At 34.7% G+C, this 26,199-nt stretch overlaps 1 protein-coding gene and 2 long non-coding RNA genes across 3 annotated transcripts in view; 2 read left to right on the top strand and 1 right to left on the bottom strand.

The window, feature by feature from the left end:
* The window catches only part of DMD (dystrophin), a 2,219,276-nt gene that overhangs the window by 334,782 nt on the left and 1,858,295 nt on the right, over positions 1-26,199 (bottom strand). Inside the window, exon 60 of the mRNA XM_051991017.1 lies at positions 22,772-22,918. Within this exon, the coding sequence (XP_051846977.1) occupies positions 22,772-22,918 (147 nt within the window). The remainder of the gene's footprint in view (positions 1-22,771; positions 22,919-26,199) is intronic.
* On the top strand, positions 599-22,815 carry LOC127557710 (uncharacterized). The gene is made up of 4 exons (XR_007952596.1): positions 599-1,102; positions 2,476-2,618; positions 2,943-2,984; positions 22,739-22,815. It is a non-coding gene; the product is annotated as an uncharacterized LOC127557710 (long non-coding RNA).
* LOC127557709 (uncharacterized) overlaps positions 22,874-26,199 on the top strand; it is a 23,878-nt gene continuing 20,552 nt past the window's right edge. The window contains exon 1 of the long non-coding RNA XR_007952595.1: positions 22,874-22,972. This is a non-coding gene — a long non-coding RNA (uncharacterized LOC127557709). The remainder of the gene's footprint in view (positions 22,973-26,199) is intronic.

The following is a 26,199-nucleotide window of genomic DNA, read 5'->3' as shown; positions in this document are numbered from 1 at the left end:
CTCCTTCCTCTTTTCCCTTTCCTGCTTGTCTCCCCACATGGCAATCTCTTTAAACCTTCATAAAGTACTTAGTTTTGATCTCTGCCTTTCTTCAAAACTTTCAACATTGTATTATGCTTATTTGTATACATAGTATCCCCTCAAACTCTAAATATCTTGTGAAATTCCTAAAGATTTTTTTATCTGTACTTGTATCCTCAGCAATAAGTGGCCAGCACATAGTAAGCTAATAAATGATTCTTGTCTGACTTCATGATGGAATTAGATTTGTCCTTGAAAAATATGATTTGTTTAAAACAAAGCAAAATGAATACTTCCTATTTACTCATTTTAGTGCCACTTTTGAAGGATATTGGTTTCCCTAATTAAAGCTATTTCTTGAGGATAAGTAAAAAGGGCCTATTCTGCAAAAATGATGCAAATAATTTGGAAGTGAGGGAGTGGATCTCAAACATATTTGCTGAATTTCCAGTTATTACCAGCTCACTTAAGTCTCCATGTTTGTTTAGCTGTGGACAGATAATTGTCAATTGTTTAAACATATTTTATGGAACAAATAAAGCAAAATAAGTTTTAAAATGTGGCTATACATACACATATATTTACTATAACATCAAATGTGGTAACATTAACATGTATTTGCTCTCACACAAGTTCCAACTTGTCTAACTTTCATTACTTGAAGAGACATCATACAATTCTATACAGAGGTATAAAAGCTGAACACAGCAGAATTGACACATTCAAATTGTGGTGCTGGAGAAGACTTCTGAGAGTCCCTTGGATGGCAAGGAGGTCAAGACAGTTAATACGTAAAGAAATTAATACAGGCTGATTACTGGAACGTTAAATACTGAAACTGAAGCTTAAATACTTTGGCTACAAAATGAGAAGATGAGATTCATTGGAAAAGACTCATGTTGGGAAAGATTGAAGGTGAAAGGAAAAGGGAATGGCAGAGGATGAGATGGAGGTGAATGGTGTCATAGAAACAATGAACATGAACTTGTCTGGACTTTGAGAGATAGTGGAGGATAGAAGGATCTGGTGTGCTATAGTCCATGGGGGTCATGAAGAGATAGACAGGATTGGATAATAAGAGGTGAGTATATATAAATTGTCTGTTATTAGAGTATATTTTGGGCAGCCAGATAACACAGTAGAGAGAATAACAAGGCTTGGAGTCAGGAAGACTCATTTTCCTGAGCTCAACTCTGGCCTCAGATATTTACTAGATGTGTGACTTTAGGCAAATCACTTAATTTTATTTGCCTCAATTTCTTCTTCTGCAAAATAACCTAGAGAAAGAAATCAATCTACTCCAATATGTTCACCCCAAACCCCAACATGGGGTCAAACATGAACAAAACAATTGAACAACAATAACAGAATAGATTTTTCTAAACATAATAATAAATTCAATTTATATAGCACTTTAAATTTTTTTAGGTATTTTCCTCATCACAATTTTGGGATATAACTAATATATGTGTAATAGTTCTCATTTTATATGTAAGGAAATTGGGGCTTGGAGAGATCAGTTTACTTGCTAATTTGCTAAGGTACCCCCTTTGTAAGTATATGAATATGGATATAGATAGCAGATCATCTACTTTTAATACCATTGTTGTTTTGATTATTTTACTTAGAAGAAAAATTATTCATGATGATGGCTGCAAATGATGTTGCTGTGACTTTTGATTACAAAGCTAGTATCTCATATTTTACTACCTTGGAATTATTAACTAATATTAATACTTCAAACTCTGAAATTGCATGTCAAAATCTATCTGTAAAGTTACTTTTCTCACATTTTGACCAGCAAGCTGAACCTTGCCCCTTCCCTAGCATTTAAAACATGCAATAGACACTTAATGAATGTTGTTTGAATGAATTTATGTTGGAAAAAAAAATCATAGTTCTGTCACTGTAGTCACTGAGATGTTCATTTACACCTGCAGGACCAGTCTTGCCCTTACCCTGACACTAGATCCTGTCTTGACAGGTTTTATATAAAAAGCCTTTAGCTCACACAGTCTTTGACTTCCTAATAAGGTTCATATCCCTTTGCTATAATTGCTGATATCTTGACTAGTTGATCCATCTGCTTGTAATTTTAAACCTTGTTACTTCCAATGTTTAAAGCCATCCTGCTCTATTCTAAATCTTGTAATCTTGCCTAATTTACTCTGTCTCTCAACTTGTGCCTCAGTTCTACCACTTATTTTTTTCCTCTCCCCACCCCCAACCCCACTTCCATTGCTACCTTGGAATTCTCTATCACTGTCTAATGACTTCTCTAGTTTCTTTCAAGACTTGCTTCAAAAGTCTTATCTTTTTCAAACCTTTATCACTCTGCACCACTTCTATTTCCTTTCCTTGGAGAATACCTTTCATCTATCCATATTGGCTTTCTGTTAGACGGTAAACTATTGACTGTATTTGGCCTTTAGAAACCATTGCTCTATTCTACAGACAAAGAAGCTTGGGGATATTAAAGCAGTATGCAGTTACTAGAGACATCATACCAAGAATCCCTATTGGTTTGGAGAAGAGATGGTCAGTAACAAATGAGTCAAGAACCAATTTCAGCACTCAAAATGTATACCAGCAGACAAGTAAGTCTCAGAGGTCAGGAACAAGCAAGAGATTCAGAATCCAGTCAGATAGTCAACAAACATGTGTCAGGCATTTTGCTTTTAATGTAGTAAATGTGTAGTTTTTAAAAAATCAGTTTATTTATTTATTTATAGCATTGTTCCTTACCTGACTGAAAATCCCATGAAAGATAGAGGATCATCTCTTACCTAAAGAGTATCTACCTCAGGATATAGCTTAGTGTAATATATTTGTTAAGAACATAAATGTTTGTTGAATGAAGGAACTGAATAAATCTTGCATTCAGCACTCATTATTGTTTCCTTATTTACATTGTGTTCCAGGTACTGGGCTCTGCATGTTAATTTTAAGAACAATCCTGGGAGGTAGGTGCTATTATTATTTGTTCTTTATAGATGGGGAAACTGAGGCAAATAGAACTTAAAAAACAGAGTGACTTGCCCAGGGTCACATATTCTGAAATCACTTATTTTCAGGTTTGTAGTTCTATCCACTATATCACTGGCTGTTCTCGCCAGAATGTGTCCAGAAAAAAATATCCTTGAAGAAGATAGGCTATTATCTCAATTCATCTTTTTACTTTGTATGTGCACACATAACTAGCATAATGTAAGGCTATAATTTGGTCTACAAAATTTTTTATAAGTAGGGGCCTAGTGAAGATATATCTTTTTTTTTTTTTTTTTTTCCTGGAAACCATGGCTCTTCTTAAATATGATTCAAGATAAAAGGAAGTAATGGATTTGACAGCCACAAGGTCACAACATTGCCTTTTTACATTATGTAATGGCTCATGGTTGACAATTGGTTAAGAAAAACACAAACTGGAATTTTCAAGTTATTTTAGCAAAATTAATAGCCATTGCCCTCTAGAAAACTTTATGTTCTACAATTTTCAGTATTGTAAGCCTCTAATGGAAAGATTCAACTAGAATTCTTAGTGTTTTCCCATCGTAATGTTTCTATATCATTTTATATTTACTAATAATCTCATGGAGTCAGTCACTCACACCTACTCTCTCTGTTTTATAAGAAACCATTTGGCAACTATTTGAAACAAAGGGAAAAATTCAGGAGAAAATGGACCTCTTTAAAAGTCTTAGAATAGAGAAAAACAAGTCATAATTCACAGAGAAAGGATGCCAAGATTGGGACTGGGGGAGGATTTCATTAGATTTTCTCAAATCTTTTGCCTGCTAACATAGTCAGCTGTTGACAAAAATGATCTTATTAACCTGTATGTCTTCGTTCTTTTCCATTTTCATTCTTATCCCTTTCTCATCTCTCTCTTTAGTCCACACAGAATTCCACAGGGGCAAGTATAGACTTCTTTCTTATATCCACAAATCTCTAAGTTCCAACAAGGGGCAAGCATGCTATTCAACAATGTGTTTCATATATGTATAATGTATAGTAAAAGAATTAGAATCCAAAAGCAGTGGTTGTGGCCATGCAACCCCATCACAATGTCTCAGCTCGTTTGTAAGTGCAGCAGAGACATACCTGTATCTTTGTAGTAGTCTCCTGGAAGGAATACTGTATTTGGAAGTAGAGAACTGGGTTCAAGGACTAGCTCTGGCATTTACTACTTTTGTCATCTTGGTCAAGCCAAGATCTATTTCTTAGACTCTATATTCTTCATCAACCTTATCTGTCTCATTTAGCTAATACTAGTTTTACTATATACAACAAATATTGTATAAAATATATAAGAATAATATAATGTATAAGAAAATCCTGGTGGAGAAAATCTCCTTTACTATGCAGGTCAGGAACTTATTGTTTTTGAGAATAGCTGAAAGTACTGAAAAGTTAATGAAATGCTTAGGGTCATGTCATTAGTATGTGTCAAGGTTGGCGCTTGAACCTAGGTCTTTTTTTACTTTTAGGCCAGCTCTCTAACTATTATGTCAAGCATATTCCTAGAATAAAGTATAAAGTAGTTTATAACCATTAATCAATGTTAATTAAAAATATATAAAATCAATATTTAAAGTCAACTCTTGTTAAATACTTTATACAATCTATATTTTCAATTTCAACCTTTCACATGACTTCTTGTCTAATATTTTTGACAGCTTTCAGTCATCTATACTTGGATTAGCTACTGTTTTGTTAAACATGTCCATTCTAAGTCTATACCTCTGCTATTTTCTTATTTCTGTTAATGGTCCTATCATTTCCATATTTTATAACACTAAAGTCTTAAAAGATCATCTTTTCCTCTTTCTCTTTCATTCTTTATGTTCAATTGCTCATCGAGTCTTGACATATCCATTGAGGGCTGGTTATAAGGAAAATATTATTAGCAAATATGATATAAATTCTTATCATATTTATTATTAGGTTATTTTCACTAAACCAAAAAATAGCATTTTTGAAAGTCAATCTTATCTTAACTGTGATAAAGGAGATAGGAAATAGATGAACTATCACATCCATGTGATAAGGGCCAAAATTTTTTTAAAAATTATCTTTTTGTTATATTTGAAATATATGCAATTTCTGGATTACCTTATGATTCAATGGTTACCACAGTACCTGGCACATAGTAGATACTTAATAAGTGATTGTTGTCTAGCAAATGCTTATTGAGTTTAAAATAACAGACCTACTTTTTTTTGCATCTCAAACTCAGCATGTACAAAATAAAACTCATTATTTTTCTATCAAAAACTATCTGTCTTCAAGACATCTCCTGAAAGAACTTGCATCCTTTCCATCACCCATTTCACAACTTGAAAGTCAATCTTGAATCCTTAACCTATATATACAATAACCTAGCAGTCTTGTCATTTCTATCTTTACATCATTTGCTTTTGTCTTTTTTTTTTTTTTTTTCATGTGCAGTGACAACACCCTAGTTCATGCCTCTTTTACCTCTCATCTGACTACTGCAGTGGGCTAATAATTGGCCTCCTTACTGCTAATATTTCTGTAACCCAATCCCCCCCCAAAAAACTGTTAAAGTGTTTTCCTAAGATGCATTTCTGAACAGGTATTACTCAATAAACTCACCAGTTACCTCTGAGCTCACATATAAAAAGGTCCTTTGTTTGGCATATAAAGACTTTTATAGACTGGCCCAAATCTAACTTCACATTACAGTCATATCTCAGATGTATTGAGGGTTCAACTCCAAACCACCATAATAAAGCAAATAACACAATAAAGAATGTCACACAGATATTTTGGTTTCCAAGTGCATTTAAAATTTATGTTTGAACAATATAGTGTAGTCTGTTAGCAATGATATTACGTCTAAAAAAATAGTGTATATGCCTTAATTGAAGATATTTTATTAGTTAAAAATGGTAACTATCATCTGAGCTTTCAGTGGGTAGTAAATTTTTGCTGGTGGAAGATCTTGCCTGGATGTTAATGACTGCTGACTGTTCAAGGTAGTGGATGCTAAAGGACAGGGTGGCAGTGGCAATTTATTAAAACAAGGCAATAATGAAATTCACCACAATGAAGCTGACTTATTTCTTTCCTTTGACTCTACCACAATTCTGATACAAGTGCTCATCACCCTGTGCCTGGACTATTGCTGATAGTCTGCTGATAGTTATGCCTAACTTAGCTCTCTTCCACTCCAATCCATCCTTCATTCAACCACCAAATGAAAGGGCAAGGTTACCCACTGCATCCTGGACCATCTCCAGTCATCCTCACATTTGTCTTGCCACTGAACTTCAATGACTCAGGAGGAGAGAGCTGATGACTGCATAACTCTGCCTCACTTAAATCCAATTCAATGACAAATTAAGACATCACCCTTGTGATGTCATTGGTCTTCAAGAACAAATGACAAACAATAACAATAACATCTTCCTAAAGAAGTTGAGATCTCACCATGCTAGACCTGATTCATTAAGCTCTACTACCTCTCCATCACCTCTAGGAATAAATACAGAGTCCTGCATACTTTACAGCTAGGAAGGAGAACCAGTGAAAAAGCAGGATCTAGAGTGCAGGGATATGAGTAACAGTAAAAACAACTATTTGTATCCCCTCCATTTGATCAATCAAAGAATAATCATTTATTGTGTCTATTTGTCAAGTATTATGCTAAACTATGGGATAATCCCTGTCTTCAAGAATTTCCCAATCTGATGAGGGAGACAGCAAATATATATAAACAAGCTATATATAGGATGATTAGGAAATAAGCAACAAAGAGAAGATCCTAGAATTAAGAGGGGTTGTGAAAGTCTTCCAGGGTATCTTGTTCATGGAACAAACAAGAGGCAAATGTTATCAGATGAAAGAGTATGTATTGGCAGCTAAAGATAAAGAAGACTAGGAAGGTAGGAGGGGACTAGTTTGTAATTTTCTAGGGCTACCGTGTCATGAGAGTTTTTCTGGATTCACCCCTGAGGCTGCTAATATTCCTTCATAGCTTTCCCTTCCCCTGCAAAAACAAAGAAAAAAATCAAAGCAAAGAAAATCTTGGGCTTATTTTCTATCTTTTATACATCTATTTTGTACATATACGTATGTGTGTGTGTGTGTATATATATATATTACAAATACAAGCTGTCTATTGAAATAGAATGTAAGCAACCCAAAGACAAGGGCTGTTTCACTTTTGTCTTTATATCTTTTCTATCTAGCACAGCACTTAACAAATGCTTGTTGATTGATTGAATGAATGATTCTCTGGATTATGACTTCACTCCTTCCCTCCCCCGCCCTCCCCCGTCCCCCATGCCAAATACTGGATTGATATAGTATTTATTTTTGTGCGGCAATTGTATTCTCTCTGTGTATTTTAATAAAAAATTGTTTAATTTCCCCTTCCCTCCAAATAGGTTGAATTAAAAGTTCCTGAATTCAAATGATCATGACATTTTATTTAAACAATGGAGTTTTATAACTGCTTCTTTTGTTATGACCAGTGCTTTGGACTGTTAAAGTAAAAGTTACAAATGCATAGGAAAGCCACTCTTTTGTTTTCATTAACTTCATGGTTTAGATTTCTACTCAATTCCTTTTTCAAGGTCAGATAATCTGGACCTTTGCTATAATCTTCTTGCAAAGGGAATGTTGTAATGTAGCCATTCCTTTGGATATTCTAAATTAATTGCATCCTCCCATGGAGACACAAATTTAACTCTGTAGAATTTCTACTCTACAAGTACTACATTCATTCTAGGATTTCAGACACTAAGGAAATAGTATGGGATTGGATAAAGACATTTAATTCTCAAGAAGAAGGAAATGAGTTCAACATTCATTAAGTGATTACTATAGGTAAGTCACGGTGTTCTGTGCAAGGTGGATCTCTTCAATGGCTATATCTCTTTCCAGCTTCAGGTGAACAAATGCAATTGGTTGCCTTTGGGTACATTTAGTGCTCTGACCTCTATTATTTTATCTACAGGGTTGTGACCTCATAGCTTCCATGTAAGCTACATTTCTAAAACCTTTGCTCCCAAATGACACTTGAAAAATAATATTTTTGAGGAGAGGTGCTATTTCTTTTTGAGATTCTAAACTGTTTTGCTTCTACAATCAAAGTTGAATACAATGTCACATCTAACAAAGGTTCTGCATCAGCAGCACAATGTGCTGAAATTTTCCACTCTAAAAGGCTAATGTTATATCCATGCAAAATCCATATAATTTATATGCAATCCCACATCATTTTTTAGTTTATGAAACATTTTTACACATATTCCTAAGTCCTTCAATTAAGGACCCTGTAAAGTAAAAACTTAAATTTTTTTAAAAAGCAAAATATCTTTTGATTCTACTTTATAGCATCAAAAATAGTACTTCTGAATTTGGCAAACATATACCCAATCCTCCATATACAACTTGCTTTAGCACTTCATTTTTCAGATGGTTTAAATTAGGGCTATTTCTAGTGGACTGGGATGGGAAGGAGGAAAAGGGCTGTCTTACCAGAGAAAAATGTGAAAACAGCAACCCTTTGAATGCTTTGCATGACGTAGCATGGGAAATGAGAACAGCTGCTTCAGGGGTATTTCACACGCCAACAGAACAGTTGGGAAAGCAATGAAAGAGCGAACCAGGGACAATAAATGCATGAGGAAGAGAGAGAACACTGCAGCAAAGGAAGGATAAAGGCAGTGTGGGGGCCAAAGCCAAAAGAATGTGGGAGCAAGAAAAATGAAAGGGACACAGCAGTTATACAAAGTGTTACAAAATTAAGGGGAAGACAAGGAAAGTTTGAAGTGATTTGAACATTTAAACACCAAATAACAATTTCTTGAAAAGAAATAAGGAAAACTCAGGTTGAAAAAAAAAAAGATATTTCTGACTAAAACTAATAATCAATTATCTCCCTTTTCTGATGCAGACTCTTGAGACTTAACAGAACGATTTTTATATATTAAAAAATACACATACTATGTATATAAAATAAAGTAGATTGTAAATAAGAAAACACTTGGAAGCAAGTAAGAAACAGGCTTCTGAATGAGGCTTAATAGCTAGCACAACGCCTTGCACAGAGTAGGTGATTAATAATCACTTTGGTTGGATTAGGGAATTTGTTGTAATGACCTTCAGTCCACCTATTCTGGGGCATCTGGCATGGTGGACATAAAATCCCGACCCTTCACTATCATGGTCCCTTCCTGGCACTTTAAGCTTGCCTATTTAGGACATCAGGACCCGAACCTCCCCTATCTTTTATCATCAAAAAAGGTGCCCTTCCAATCTTGCCTCCTAAATGCTGAGTTGGTATTAGGCTTTGACACTCTTTCCCCTTTTAGTTTCCTTTTCTGTTCTGTAATAATTATAAGCTCCTTGAAGATAAAGACTCTTTATTTCTGTTTATATTTGTACTTTTATCACTTAGTACAGTGCCTGGCACATCATAAACTCTTGTTGACTAAGGATTTCACAGAAATTCTCCTTGATATGCTGAACTTCTGGAATATGTATGTACACAAAATAGATGTAAGTCTTTATACCGTATATACTCGAGTATAAGCTGAGTTTTTCTGCCCAATTTTTGGGCAGAAAATCCCCTTCTCGGCTTATACTCGAGTCACTAAATAAAACGCGTAAATATCCCTTTGAATGCCCCTCTGCTGTGTAGTATACAGCGCGAGTGCCGACTGTGATACTACAGGGCTGGCCGTTGCTGCGGTGATGCGGCTGTTCCTGTAGTATCACAGTCGGTAACCGGACTGTATACTAATGCTGGCAACCGCTCTACATATATATACCGGCACCCGCTCTCCTCCTCTGCGGGCACCGGTGTGCTACCTAAACCTACTGATATAATAAGTTTTCCCAGATTTTTGGGTTAAAATTAGGGGCCTTGGCTTATATTTGGGTCGGCTTATATTTGAGTATATACGGTATGTATATTGGTATATTCATATATTTATAATGATGGTGGGATTGACAGAGAAAGCCTCAAGTACTGATAAAATGATTCCCTGAGGCAAGCAGAGAAGGGCACCAACTCATAGTCCCACTCCTGTGGGGGTCTTGTGTAATCCCACTTTACTGTATCCCAATTAGAAAGCCAAATTATGGCAAACCCCTGAGATTAAATTTTCCCTATAGTCTATGGCCCAGTCATTTTTGCGGAATCCCTTTTGAATTAGCCTTCCATGGTATTCTGCCTTGTGGTGTCTTCCTCTATGTCTCATGGTGTCTTTTTCCTTCTTACATTATATCTTATTTAGAATACATCTTACATTATATTATAATTTTAAAGTGCTAAACTCCTCCATGGATTTAGCCTGTCAGCTAAGGGCATACTTCCAATACACAGAATATTCCTTTTTTCCTGATTAATTGTGAGTTCCTCTAGGGAGCTTGTTCTTTTCCATTGTTAATTGTTATATATTCTCCCAAATCTAGTTCATATTAACCATTTCTGGTGTCTATCGTATCTCTTAATTTTGTCTCTAACCGTTTCTCCTAAATAAATTTCCCTTTTGGCAAAGAGAATGGCCATTGTGAATTTTTCAAATGACTGATACCCAATATTTGGTGCCCATCTTTTCCTCAATCTCATTATTTGGTGTTGAACCTCAAACATGTCAATAATACATGCATATTCTCACAATACACACATGTCTATAAGCCTTAGTTCATAAACCCTGGAAAATAAAGATTTGATTTCTAACAATTGCATCTAACTTCCAAAATTCTTCTTAGGCTACATATCTTTATCTTGGAATGTATATCTTTATCCCAAGAAAACTTGTTTCTCTGTTTCTCTTCTAATCTGATATTAGATTGGGACTGAGGAACTTGTCCTGAACCTCATGTTCTTGGGTAACTTTTCTCCTAAATTCATAAGTAGAGCCAGTAGGGGTGGGACAGTTATAAATCAATGTGAAGTTTACAGTCTTCTGATGACTAAAACTTTTTGATAACTGTAAATCCAATTTTATTTTAATTTATACTTTATTTTTCACAATAGTATCCTTTATTGCTGTAAGCTGAGTCATAAGTTTTAGAATTTAAATCATCTAGCCCTAATTACTAATTTTACAATAATAGTAATGGAAATGGTATTTGAACTTAGTCCTCTGACTCCAAATGTCCTGTTCATCTTCCCTTGTGTGCTCATAATCATTCTTTTCTTGCATTCATTTTACTATGGACTCTCATCTGTTCTGTGCCAGGTATTAGTCTCTTTCTAAGGCTGTTCTTGAAAACTTACTTTGGGGTGAAGACAATGAAGACAATCTACAACTGTAGCACCCAAGGGCACACTCCTTTCCTATGCATTAACCAGACAACCTTAGCACTATCCTTTTGAAATGCCATAAAATTATCTATAAAAACAATGAGAAGTGAACTGTGCAAATAGATATATGTAGACTTAACAGTATATCTATTGTTCTGGAAAGTGAGACTGGGAAGAGTCACTAAAATTAGTGAAAAATAACCCTAGTAGCTAGGGTTGAAATAAGTTTGAGTTTATATACTCCTTTAAAATTTTGAAGATAGAAGAGCATATCCTTTTGTAACCACAATAAGGTTGTCTAAATAGTTGTTTTTGATATTTTCTCAGATTTATTTTTGCCCTTTCTTCAATCGGTCATCCTATTCCTAACATAAACAAATTTTCATTTGACCTAACCTATTTTAAAACATACAAATCTCTTTTACTATTTTTTAAACTTTTTTCTATTGATCTAATTTTCAAGAGTTAAAAAAAATACCAAGAAACTCCTGTAAATTACTTCATTACATTTGGTAGCAAATAAGTCCTTTTTTATAGGCTCTACCCATATTAGGGCCTTATTTAATTTCAGCTATGCCTTTTCTGTATTTTTCTGTCATTTTCTTGGGCACATGATTTTAACTGTGTTATAATCTAATCACAGATAAAATATTAGGATTGAAAAATGAGCCTTTGTTTCAAGGAGAAGTTTGAGGTCATTAAAACCACTAGGTTAAATTTCCTAAAGGCAAAATTGGACGTCTCCTCCTAGTCAGTTCTGGCCCCAACTCATTGTTCATTTGCAGTTCCATTCATTTCTCAGTAGCTTATTTTCCTTGGACTGGACTCCACCATGCCCCCAGGAAAACTCATCATGAAACTCATCCTGCAAGATTCCATCAGTTTTGGTATTCACTCCTCATTAGTACCATCATTATCCTCTGTCTCTCTGATTGGAGAGCTAGAGGGTCGAACAAAGAACTCCTTCCAAAGCTTTCATTTACAGAAGGCTTGCAGACCAGCCAACTCTTCAGTTCCCATCAACCTGTACTATGGAACTAGAATCTGTCATACACCCAAACCTAGCAACTTGTGCTCTTTGCTTCTTTTCAGCTTCATTTTGTGAGTTGTCTTTGACTATTAGATTATAAACTCCTTCAGGGCACTTTCCAGCATTTTCATTTCTTTTTACCAGCATTTAACTGTGTCTAGCACATATTGGGTGACTGATAAATGCTTATTGAATAAATGATTGACTAACTTACTGAGATATATGAAATAAACTAGTATAATCAAAAGAGTACTGGCCTTTGGATCAGGAAGATCTGAGTTAAAATCTCACTTCAGACATTTACTAGCTATTTAATTGGGTAATTCACTTAATTTTTCTCAGCCTCAGTGTCCTCATCTGTAAAATGAAGATAATTAACACCTATTTCATAGAGTTGTTATATAGATCAAATAAGATAACATATGAAAAGAAATTTGTAAATTAAATGTTATTAAGTGTTAATTAAATATTAAATGTTGTTATTATCATTGATAGGTGGATTCTATAAGCTCTCCATCTGAGTGCACATCATTGTCTAGTGTCTCCGAACAATAAGCATCATTTATTTGCTTGGTTTTCTCTGAGTGACTGGTTAGGACAAACTCTTTTGAGTGCCTATAAATCTCATCCGAGAGGTTTTGCAATGTCTGGAACTTGATATATGTGATAAGGTTGTAAGCTGCAGAATACTAGTCTTCAAAGATCTGAAAATGAATATCAGTGATAAGCCATAGATAACTCATGTGCTTAACTGGCATACTTATGAAAAAGAAAGATAGATCCTATGATGAATTTTAGAAAGGACATGGAAAAGGGTTCAAAAGGATGGACTGTCTGGAATCTTTGTTATTGGAAGGAATACTCACATTGATGAGATCACCAATCTGAGTAACAAGTGTAAACTAAATTACCAGGTTAGCTACAATGTTGTAATGTCCAACTCTGGAGGATCTCTGGATGAATCTTCGTCTTTGGTGAAGGAATGATGAAGACAAGAGAGGATCTCTGTTTCTGTCTCCATCTTCTATGTCTGCTCTGTGTCTGATTCCTTGTCTGTGTCTCCTCTGTGTCGTGTCTGAGTCTGAGACTGAGCTTGGGCTTGAGCTCTGGTCTCCAGTCCTCTCAGCCCCTGCATATCTTAGTATGATTACATCACTATAGCACACTGAGCATGTATCAACTGTAGAACCATTATATCACACTGAATATATGCCAACTAGAGTGGTTATATCATTATATCAAACTAGAATAATTATATCATTATACCAAACTAAGTATATGTAAACTAGAGAACCATTTCTCATCAATCACACTGAGTAAACACCCTGCTGTTAGTATCCTTCCTTCAAGTATATCTTTCCCTAAGTTCTCTCACTATCCGTGGCCTGCTACATTTCCCACTTTCTTTTGTTTTAGAACACAGGTGGTCACCCCCTCCCTGACTTCTCAGGAAGGGAGGTGGGCACCAAAGGGAAATGAGGAGTCAAACCAGATATTGTTAGCAGGTTTCCTCGGCTGAAGGATCTCACTTGAAACAGGTATATATAAATCCATCAGCACGGGAGGTATTACACAAGCACATAGTAATATAACTCAGGCTAGTAGTGATGTAACAAACAACATGAATTAACATGAGGAATTCCCCACTCTCTGTGGCCCTCTACAGAGTAAATATCCCTCTCACCATTACATATCATAGTTCCTTGAGGATTTCACAGACAGTGCCCAAATAAATATATAGTGGCCAAAAACTTCAGCACATTGTATAGAGGGCCACAGATAGTGGAGAACTCTGGGAAAGGTATACTTGAAGCAAGGATACTTACAGCAGGGTGTTTACTCAGTGTGATTGATGAGACAATGGCTCTCTAGTTCACATATACTTAGTGTGATATGATGATGTAATCATTCTAGTGTGATATAATGATACAATCACTCTAGTTTGATATAATGATATAATCACTCTAGTTGGCATATATTTAGTATGATGTAGTGATATAATCAGACTGGGGTATTTAAGGGCTGAGAGGATTGGAGACTAGAGCTCAATCAGACTCAGGCACAAAGAAGAGACACAGATGAGGGACTCATACATAGAGGAGACACAGAAGAAGGAGACAGAAAGAGAGATCTTCCTGGTGGCTCCCCTGCCTTCATCACTAATCCACTAAGTCCAAGGACCAAGGCTCATCCAGAGATCCTCCAGAGAGCTAGTCCAGACATTACACATTGATGAAATTGTATATTCTTAAAATACCAAACTAAAATTAAAATCTGACCCGAGGAAAATTTTTATGGAGGATTTATGGAAAGATATGAACAAAAACCAGAGAAAATGGAATGTGGCTTACACTAGTGTAATACATACTTATATCATACCTATTAAAGTCCATCCCAATATAAATAATCATGATAAATTGTCATAAACAAATTCTATTAGACAATGCAGATAAGCAGACTGGAATTCATCATTTTTTCTTGAACTTTTATCTCATGTTTTATATAGCAATAGAATTATTTTTTAAGGTTTGTGCCCAAAGAATGCCAAAGGACATTCTGAGAAGAAACCAGTAACCTTTGCCATCAAAAGTAAAAAAAAAAAAAAAAAAAAAAAAAAAAGTGAAGGAAGTGAAATTAACAACTGGCTCTCTCAAACTTCTTCAATCAGTTTTAGGTTTTCTATAGTTTTCTGCATAATGCAATATCTTTAAAGGGTTCAACATGTCTAATTGACTAAACAACAATAATCATAGCATTGACAAAGGGAATTTCCTTACTGGGAGTTCTTTATACAAAGAAAATTATATCTCTTAATCAAAATAATCATGATTGGAATGATTGAATCCTGCATTTTTGTTTACAGAATAAAGAGGTTTGTGACAGCAGGATAAAGTCATTGTCACCAAAAGTCATAGAAACCTTCTCCTTAGGGATTCCAGATGCATTGACTGATAAATGCAGATTATGCAAGAAAGTATCAGAAACTTAACATTATAGACTGCAAAAATTTAGTATCTTCGCCATACATATAAAACATTATCAGATGATGAAAATTCTATCTTAGAAGGTCATTAGTTTTCAAAAACAAATACGAATTCCAACAGTATAAATACTGAACCTACTTTTGACAATTCAAAAATAAGCTGTTCTGGAGCTACAGTATTATCATAGATGTAATTGTTGTCTATAATCTTTTCACAGATATAGCTGTAATTCATAAAAATATAAGAAAAATACATATTAAATATTATTTACCATCTACTCCTGATCTCTCCAAACTATGTGGAATGGAAAACTTTTAAAATATAGAGACTTAACAAAGGGAATCAAAAGCTTTCAAAAGAAGAATTCAAAAAGAAGCAGAAGGAGGAGGAACAGGAGAAAGAAAAAAGAGGAAGAGAAGGAAAAAGAAGAGGAAAAGGAGAAGAAGAAGTAGTAGTAGTAGCTTGTTCCTTATCTTTAAAATTACAGGGTTAGTCTGAATGACTTTCAAGGTTCTTTCCAATTCTAAATCTAATCTCAGATACCACCAATGGAGAGGAGAAACAAATGCTTCATGGAAATGCCTAGATATGAGTGTGAGTAACTGGGATGGCAAGTACAATCAGAACAAAATGATGATGATCTGAGGAAATATGGAAGGTTTGGGGAATAAAGGTCATGGTGAGGACAAAGAGTTGGCTGAGACAGATGAGGATGTAAGCAAGAGGGAAAGACAGGTGATTTGGCCAGAGAGGAGAATTTCAATTTGATTTGCAGTCTTAGAATTATAAAAGTTATAGTGCCTTGGAGGTAAGAAAGGCAATGACAAAGTCATAAGCAGAAAAGCAATGTTTTGTAAAGTCTAATCCATAATTCATGATACTCTGTTCCTTAATCTATTTTAAGAAACTTCACAATGGGCAATACCTTCATTTTACTGAGCTTTTTAACATAATTGTTTTCTTCCAAAAGTTTCTATAGATCATGAAGATAGGCTCTTTGCATGAACACACATAATTCCTGATGTACATACATGCAGTACATACAGAGAAAGTATTCCCGTATACAGTTCATGTATTTCTCAGGAAAGAATGACCACAAACTTAAATATGTATTTGTATGTAATATATGTGATAATATGTACATACCTATCTTTGAAATATTTATAAAGTCATTCATAAATAACTTTTCACTTTCATTTTTGGTATCAATTTCTAATTGGTTCAATATTAATAATTGTTTTGCTTTAAAAACAAATTCACGAAATTTACTTTTGGTTGACTTTAGCACTATTGCTTAGTACTAAGAATTATGATGAATATAATGCTTGACAATTTTATGTTGAATTCTACAGGTGTGATTTTAATGGGTACATTGCAGAGATCACTAATCCATTCACTTGCAAAGGGAAGTTTTCAAAATTAATATCTCTGAGAGTCATTAAAAAAGGACTAGAATACTAAAAACAAGTCAAGTGTATTCTACATTCCAAAAAATGTTTATAAAGCCTGAATATTTAAATTATAATGAATACATTCTAAAAATAAAAAAATATATATAACACATCTGCAGAAATCCATACGAAGGTATGTATATTTTAAAACTTATTTTGTCACTAATAATCTCTCCTATACATTTATAGTCAAATAAATGTGTTCATACAATTAAACCTGTATATCTGAGATAGATTTGTTTTTCAAAGAAATAGACAAATTCTTGACTATACATATCTTGGAGGAGTGATATTGCAGGGAGGAAGAAAATAGACTTCTAACTAATTTATTTCTAAGAATATGTGAGTAATTAATGTAGTGTTACTTTAGTGTTTATGTAGCTGTTTATGCAGAGTATAAGATTATTATTTTGACTGAATGGACAAGCAAATTAGTTCGAATTATGGGGAAAAAAATCCACATTTCTTGAAGATTTTAAAAAAAGCTTCCTTCTCATCAACGACTTATAGGGTCTACCAAATCTACACTGAGTGCAGTTGAAAGAATTCAGGATTCTAGGTTGCCAATTTCCTGCCAATTTCAGGAGAAAGTACATGCCATTGAAGTCAACAAGCATTTATTAAACACCTTTTATGTGTCAGGCTCCCATGCTGAGTGCTAGGGATACAAAGAAAGCGAAAACAGTTTCTGCTACTAAAAGAGGTCACAGTATAATGGGCGAGCCAACATGTAAACTAAAACCTTTGTTCTTCTGAAAAAAGATTTTTTAGTTTTAGTGGACTGCAAGTTCAACATGAATCAACAATGAGATGTGGGATACAAGAAAGCTAAAGCATTTTTAGACTGCATTAAGAAATGTATGGTGTATATGATTAAAGAAGTAACAGATTACTTCTGATCAGACCATATATAACATATATTCAGGTCTGGGTGACACATTTTAGAGAAGGTATTAATAAAGTGGAGGCAGCTAGGGGGCTCAGTGGAGAGAAAATCCCATGAACAGAATGGTACAGGGGGGTCATGAAGAGTCAGACATAACTAACAGTCTGAATAATAGTGACAAATTGTTAAATTAGGGATTATACTTAGAGGGAAAAACTAAGGTGGTGACACAGCTCAAAATAGTTAAAACCATTGAATGATAGAATTTTAGAGTTGATAGGGATTTTAGTTCTCAATCCTATGAATGTGAATCTCCACTAAGACCTACCCAAATGGTCATCCAGCTTCTGCTTGAAGGGGACCCTTATTTCCTGTGGAACAGCCATTCCATGAACATCATTGGGAGGACTTAATATGCTCGGAGAAAAGTACTAAACATGTACATTATATTTCTACGTATGTGAAGGGCTTTCATGTGGATGAGGAAGCAGTCTGGTTCTGCATGATTCTAGAGGGTAGAACTTGGGTGAAAGTCAGAGCAAGGCAAAACTAGGTTTGATAGAGGGGAAAATTTCTGATAATTAGATTGCTCAAATGTGTAATAAGCTAACTAAGGAAATAGCAGGTGACTCATTAGAATTTTTTTTTTTTTTTTTTATAAAATTTGTTGAAGGAAATTCCCATTCAGGGATGCATTAATTAATAGTGGAGAGAGCACTCAGACTAGTCAGAAAACACTCTTCCTGAATTCAAATCTGGCCTCAGACACTTACCACCTATATGACCTGTACAAATCACTTCATCCTGTTGGCCTCAGTTTCCTCATCTGTAAAATGAACTAGAGAAGGGAATGGCAAATTTCTTTGCCAAGAAATCCTCAAATGGGGTCATAAAAATTTAGACATGACTAAAAATGACTGAATAATAACAACTTGAACAAGCAGGACTATTTGCTTCTGTGGTATCCTTTATACCACTTAAATCTTAGAAATCTTCAAGAAGTCTGACTATAAAGATTCCACCACTATACCTGACTAATTAGATTATGTATTCATTAGATTTTGCACTTTAGGTCAAAGAAGGCAGGCAGGAAGGGAATGAGAATTTATTAAATGGCAATTCTGTGTTAAGTACTATGCTAAGTGCTTTACAAATATTATTTGATTCTCATAATCACTCTAGGAGTTAGGTACCATTATTATCCCCATATTACAACTCAAGGAACTGAGGAAGACGTAGGTTAAGTGATTTGTTCAAGGTCACACAGATAACAAGTGTCTGGGGCTGAATTTGAATTCAATTGTTCCCCACTTCAAGTCTACTATCTAATTCATTGCACTGTTACTTGCCTTTGGAATAGATTAGAATGATCTTTGGGCAGATATGGTACTGCGTTAATATTAGGTGAGAAAAATCAGTGAAAGGTTCATCAATATATACAATTATGAACTCTTATGTGATGTCCCTGTTGGAAGGAAGAAATTCAGTCTGGCATTAGGTCAATTAGCCATTTTAAGAACAATGGATTAGGTTTATATCTATTATTTGAAGTATTTGGATAAGTTTCAACCTCTCTGTGGCTCAGTTTCCAGATCTGATAAATCAAGGAGTTGGATTAAATAGCCTTTAAAAGCTCCCTCCTAATTTCAAGTATATGATTCTTGAAAACCATTCATTTCTTATAGAAATAGAAGCGATATAATGATAGTGTGTATGCACACAAGCTTCATGCTATTATTTTTGATGCTGAAAAATGTCTCCATATCTCTCAGAAAAACACAAGATAAAGATGTACCTTGTCCTACAGATGTAGAGATGTTATGACTGATCAACTGCCAAATCATAAAGTTTGAATTGTTTTACAGTGGTAATGGGCTTGTATAGCATGCTCTTTTCCCTGGCAGGTCTTTTGGTGTAAAGTATACATTTGTGTGATAGTTGTCCGAGGATAAAACTTTGAATGTGAGTGATTTAAGCTGAGCCAAAGAAAGATCAAACTATGGCCCTAGTGTTATCAATGAATTATCAAAATGTTTTACAAATGGCTTTTCACCAAGAGAAATATATGCAATATATATTAACAAGCATCCTGGACATACAAAATGGAAGAATAAGCTAATTATAGTTTAGATTTTGTGGTGTTTAGCTATACCAAACTTCATGATCCCATTTGGGGTTTTCTTGGCAAAGATATAAGAGTGGCTTTGCCATTTCCTTCTCCAGTTCATTCTATAGATGGGAAACTGAGGCAAAGTGAAGTAATTTGCCCAGGATCATACAGATAGTTAGTGTCTGAATTTGGATGTGAACTCATGAAAATGAGTGCTGAGGATAGAAAAACAAAAATGGAAAGAGATTGCTTCTACCGATCATTTTGATGAAATATTTAATATGGATTTATACTGTTTTGGTCATTAAAGCATAGCTACTCATTTTCAAAGCTTTGGATTATTTTCTGCCAAAATATTTTGATTACTATATAAAAATATCCAAATATCATATAGGGACATGAGAAGAAATGTGGAGACTAGAATTAAGGATATGTCAATAATATAAAATAGAGGAACAACCTAGAGGCAACTTCAAAAGAAACTGAATCATATACATATCCAGCCATTCTGGAGAGCAATTTGGAATTATGCTCAAAAAGTTATCAAGCTGTGCATACCCTCTGATCCAGCAGTGTTTCTACTGAGCTTATACCCCAAAGAGATATTAAAGAAAGGAAAGGGACCTGTATGTGCCAAAATATTTGTGGCAGCCCTGTTTGTAGTGGCTAGAAGCTGGAAAATGAAAGGATGTCCATCAATTGGAGAATGGTTGAGTAAATTGTGGTATATGAACGTTATGGAATATTATTGTTCTGTAAGGAACGATCAGCAGGATGAATACAGAGAGGACTGGCGAGACTTACATGAACTGATGCTGAGTGAAATGAGCAGAACCAGGAGATCATTATATACCTCAACAACGATACTGTTTGAGGATGTATTCTGATGGAAGTGGACCTCTTTGATAAAGAGAGCCTTAATTGATCAAAGATGGACAGAAGCAGCTACACCCAGAGAAAGAACACTGGAAATGAATATAAACTGCTTGCATTTATGTTTTTCCTCCCGGGTTATTTATACCTTCTGAATTCAATTCTCCCTGTGCAACAAGAAAGCTGTTTGGTTCTGCACACATATATTGTATCTAGGATATACTGCAACCCATTCAACATGTAAAGGACTCTTGCCATCTGGGGGAAGGGGTGGAGGGAGGGAGGGGAAAAATCAGAACAGAAATGAATGCAAGGGATAATGCTGTAAAAAATTACCCTGGCATGTGTTCTATCAATAAAAAATTATTAAAAAAAAAAAGAAACTGAATCATATTTTATTGTGTATTTTCCTTTTACTGACATATAGATATTTTATTTCCTTATACTTTCAACCAAGTTCTTAGTCATTTTAAAGAATCGATTACATTAAATTGCTAATATTTTCTAAAACATAATATCTAAATAAATAATGCATCTGGAAAAAGTTTCTTAGTGATGATTTTGTACAAGTCACAATCCTTCAGCATCATTTGTGAATTTATAGGTTCCTATCACAAATCTTGCACCTCATTTTAAAAATGAATATAGCTTTTTAGCTGTCTGAAAAAAAAATTCTAAGATACAGTTCAAGTGTGCTTGAATGAAACAAATGTGGCCATTGATTTTCTTTGGACAGTTATCATTTTCCTTATTTATGCTTGAAATGGAAAATATATTAAGGATTGTAACTGATAAGAATTTAATAGTATACAACAGTTAAGCAGAGTATGGATAACACAGACATAGAAAGACATGTAACTAACCATTTAGTGCTATCATACTTTTATCAACAGAATTTATAATAATCAGTTATACCAATGCTTCATAACCTTCTATCACCTACAAGGCTTACATTGTTCCGGATCTTACAGGGCATACCGGATCTATTAAAAAAAATTATTTGTTAAAGATCTACTATGCTTTTTGGTAAGATTCTGAGCTATACTCATAAATTGTTGGTAGAAAAAGAGATCTGGTTATTCATTTTTTTCATTAAAGTCTTGAAAGCACACATCCTGCCTGGTTCTCTTTTCCATCCTCAAGAGCATACAACACCACACTCTACGAAACTGTGAAAGCACAATATCACTCTCTGTATCCCCTCCTGTTATGCATTTAAAGCAAGATAATGCAGACAATCACTCAGCTGAAAATGGCAGCATCTGTTATTGTTAGAGAGGTTTAATAACAATAGATATAGAGTCAGAAGTAAGTCCTAACTCTGACACTTACTAGCCATGTAAATGTGGACAGTGTTTTATGCTTTCTGAATCTCAGTTAATTCATATGAAAATTGGGAATTATAATATTTCTACCTCATAGAAGAGGAGTTGAGTAACTGCTTTGTAAAGCCTTGTGATTTACTATTATTGACAGAAGATGTACGTTTTCACTATAGCCACTTGGGAAGTTGTTGGAATGGCCATGGGGTAGTAGTTGTATGCTCAAGAGGACTGAAGGCTATATGTATTTCTATACATATAGAAGCACATATCTCCCTGCCTGGGGAGATATGTCCTATTTCCCTGCCAATAATTGTCCAAATGGGAATATAATTACACTTCTGAAGTAAAACTCCCACTGCATTTATTACACTAAAAATGTGAAGAGCTTCCATTTAAGCTCTTCACATTGAGATTCTTGTGTTTGATGTCCAATGGATTTGGCAACTAGCATCATTGTTAAACAAGGTACAAATTAGATTTCCTACACTCTATAATAAAAAGGTGCTTTATCAACTTTGAAACAAACAGGTAAGTGTTAACTTGACGTTACCAATTCAACTTATTATAGTTGATTGTGTGCTATTTTATCTTGCAAAATATTTAGTGTGAACTTGAGAAACGATGTGAGTCACTAAAAAGAGGGTTATTATTAAGCTTGGAGATTCTTTAAAATTTAGGCATTTAGAAGTTTCCAAAGTGGTTCTGAGTGTCTAGTTTTGCAAAATGTTAACCGCAAAGATAAGATGAAATGACTACTTTTCTGTTTTCTAGGGTAGAATGGCAAGGTGATCACAGAAAGCTTACCAGCAGAAGTTTCCACCTGGTATTCAGGTCTTCCAGACTATTGAGGTTAAATGGAGAAAGCTGAATACCGGATGTTGTGAGTTGTCGGGCAAGGCCATTGATGTGGTTTACATTTTCTTCAAGAGGGGCAATTTCTCCTCGAAGTGCCTGCAGGAAATAATCCAGGACAAGTTGGAAAATGTAAATGCTGAAAGTATATAGGTATGACTATTTTGAAAGGGGATAAACTCTTGGGTTGCTCATTTGATGATGATATAGCAAAAATAATGAGAATTTCCATATGGGCTATAAGGAACTAATGAAGTGCTGAGATGATGCTAGAATCAGAAGCCACACTATTTAATTATTGGAACTGGAATATGCCAGCTTTACTCTTCATAACAAAGAGGTATAATACATCACAAAATATTTGCAGAAAATCCCTATACCATCAACATAAAAAGTTTTATTTAAGGGTTCTTTTTGTCATGTCCAAAAAATGATATCCTAGTCTCTTAGTATTTCTATCCATGTGACAATGATTTAGGGAGATTCCCATGAGGCATCTCAGTGTCCCTGAAGCACTGTAGTAAGGCTTTCAAAGCAATGCATCATGACAATCTGTTGAGCAGAAGAACTCTATGCAGATTTGGGGAAGATATTACAATGCATCATATCTAACCCCACCATGGTGACATTTATGGATCTTTAACATGATGCATAGCATCCAAATGTACCAATGAGCAATTTCTAAGGGACAAATTCTCTCACTTAGAAGAACAGTTTGTGTAATGTAATGCCTGTGCACAAGGACAGCATAATTTACTTGGTGAAATGCTGCCCTTGCTTGCTTGATCTGAGGTGGGTTTGTTTCTCTGTCTGGTTCACTATATATATTGACAAAGTCGCTCCTGAACTTTGTTTTTTTCTTTCTTTCTTTACAGTTAGAAAGAATTTAAATATGCATTTGTAAAGCTGGATGGCACTGTGAAGTTTATCCTGATAAGAAGTTCCAAAATGAACAAGTATCAAGTACTTATGTATTATTAAATGTTAAATGAGACAATATAATAATACCTATTTGCTTGATACCTCAAGTCAAAAACTAGACAGTAAAAGTGGCTAATAATAACTTTCTAGATGACCTTCTGGCATCTCAAAATGAATATATAAAAAACTGAAACCATCACTTTTCCCCAGAATCTATTCCTCTCTTCAGTCCCCTATATCTTACAAATATTCTCAGATGTTCTCAATCTGAAAAGGAAGAGGAAGACCTTCATTTGGCCACTCTTTCCCATTCAAGTATCACTATTTTTTACACTAAACTTCTTAAAAAAGGAGTTTATATCAGTTGTCTGCATTTCTTTCCTACCTCCTCTCCAGTTCCTTGCAATCTGGCTTCCACTCAAGTTAGTTTTCTAATTACTAAAACTTCTCTTTCAAAAGGCATTAATAGCTTAAACGATAAATCTAATTGCTTCCCCCCCCAAAAAAAATCCTTAGACTTTACTATAGCTTCTGACAGTGCCAACTGCCTCACTCAGTCAATCAATGTTATATATTAAGTGCTTACTGGGTGTCATGCACTAATTAAGGTTTTGAAGATACAAAGACACAAATAAAATTTTATGTATTTAAGAGTTTGCATTCTATCAGGTAAAATAATATGGGTATATGCTAAACAAATAAGAATCTTTGTGGGAGAAAGGAGCTAATACTGAGGGAACCAGATTTGACCCTCAAAAAAATAGGATTTCTAGGAGGAACTAGTATATAGACTTGAGGAAGGAAGATGAGGACAATGTACAAGCAGGAAAGAAAGAAGACAAGGAAGAGAACATTTATTATTTACTTATCATGTGCACTGTGTTAAACACTTTACAATTATTATTTCATTTGATCTTCCTAACAACCCTGGAAGATAGGTGTTGCTATTAACTTCATTTTTACAAGGAAATAGCAGCATGAGATTAAATGATTTGCCTAGTGTCACAAGCTGGCAAGTATCTGAGGCTAGATTTGAAACTATAATCCAGCACTGTATCCACTGTACTTACCTGCCATCCTGAGGAATTTTTTGGCTGGACAATAATAAATGTGAAAAAATTATGTATTATAAGGCTAGAAAGGCATATTGGGTAGGCTGCTAGCACTGAATCTGAAGTCAGGAGAACTTGAGTTTAAATCCAACTTCTGACACTTAATACTTCATAATTGTGTTACCCTGGAAAAGTCACTTAACCCCAATTGCCTCCACTCCTCTCAAAAAAGATATATTGGGACTAGATGTGAAAGGCTTCAAATGCCAAATTTAAATTTAAACACCATCTTTCCTGCAACAGTCATTCTGGTCTTTTGCCCATCCTAATCCCTTGGAGAACCAATTAAACTCTACACTCTCCTCCCCTCAAGAATCTCTAGTGTATTTATCATAGCACCAATCATGTCCAGCCAAGTCTCAGCCTTGAGTCACTCCTGTCACTGTGTGCCTTCTCTGCCACAAATGTGTTATGAATGAGGATGGGGAAAATCATACAACCATTCTGACTGTGTTAATTACAGATTTATATACTTAACTTCATCTGGACCCTCACTATTGCTAGGCAATATTACTATAACTCTTTTATAAACTCATTATCCCTCTCTTTTCATCCCTCTTCAAGTTTCCAATAGCTCTCCTTACTCTTTCCACTGAGAATCTTATCTCATATTTTATGGAAAAATTTGAGGCTGAGATCTCTCTTCCATCCTTTTCTACTTAATTATTCAGGTGTATTTTGCCACTATCTTCTTTTTCACCCATGTTACATGATGAAATGGTTTTACGCGTTAGTAAGGCTAACCCTCTACTTGCCCAAGTGATGGCATTCCTATTATAGAAATAGAATATATATAATATAGAAATTCCCCATTTCTTCCAATAGACTGCCCCTTCTTTCAGTTTCACTCTTCCTTATATATTTCAATATTTTTCATCTCTCCTTGTCCACTGGTTTATTCCATACTGCCTATAAACATACTTGTGTCTTCCCTATTCTAAGAAATCCCTCATTTGATCCTTCTATTCTTGTGGTTATCCTGTATCTCTTTTATCTGTTGTAGTTAAACTCCTCAAGGAAGTTCTCTATAATAGTAGAATCCATTTTTCTCCTCTCAAATTTCTTTTGAATCCCTTAAAATCTAGCTCCTGACCTTATCATTGCACCCAAAATTGCCCTTTCCAATAGTAACTTTGGCACATTCAGTGACCTTTTGTCAGGCCCCATTCTCCTTGACTTTTCTGCAGCCTTAGACCTTATTGATCACTCCTTGATATTCTACTTTTTAGATTTTCAGAAACTATTTTCTCACTTGATTCTTCTTCTACCTATTTTTTTGGCAAGTAAGATATCATTAATAACTTGGGATAGACCAATTTTGGTCGAATTATGAAATCAGAAGCCAGA

Source organism: Antechinus flavipes, chromosome 3 (assembly GCF_016432865.1).
Source record: "Antechinus flavipes isolate AdamAnt ecotype Samford, QLD, Australia chromosome 3, AdamAnt_v2, whole genome shotgun sequence".
Taxonomy (NCBI): Eukaryota; Metazoa; Chordata; class Mammalia; order Dasyuromorphia; family Dasyuridae; genus Antechinus; species Antechinus flavipes.
Note: the sequence above shows the minus strand (reverse complement) of the source record. Positions and strands in the feature narration are given on the sequence as shown.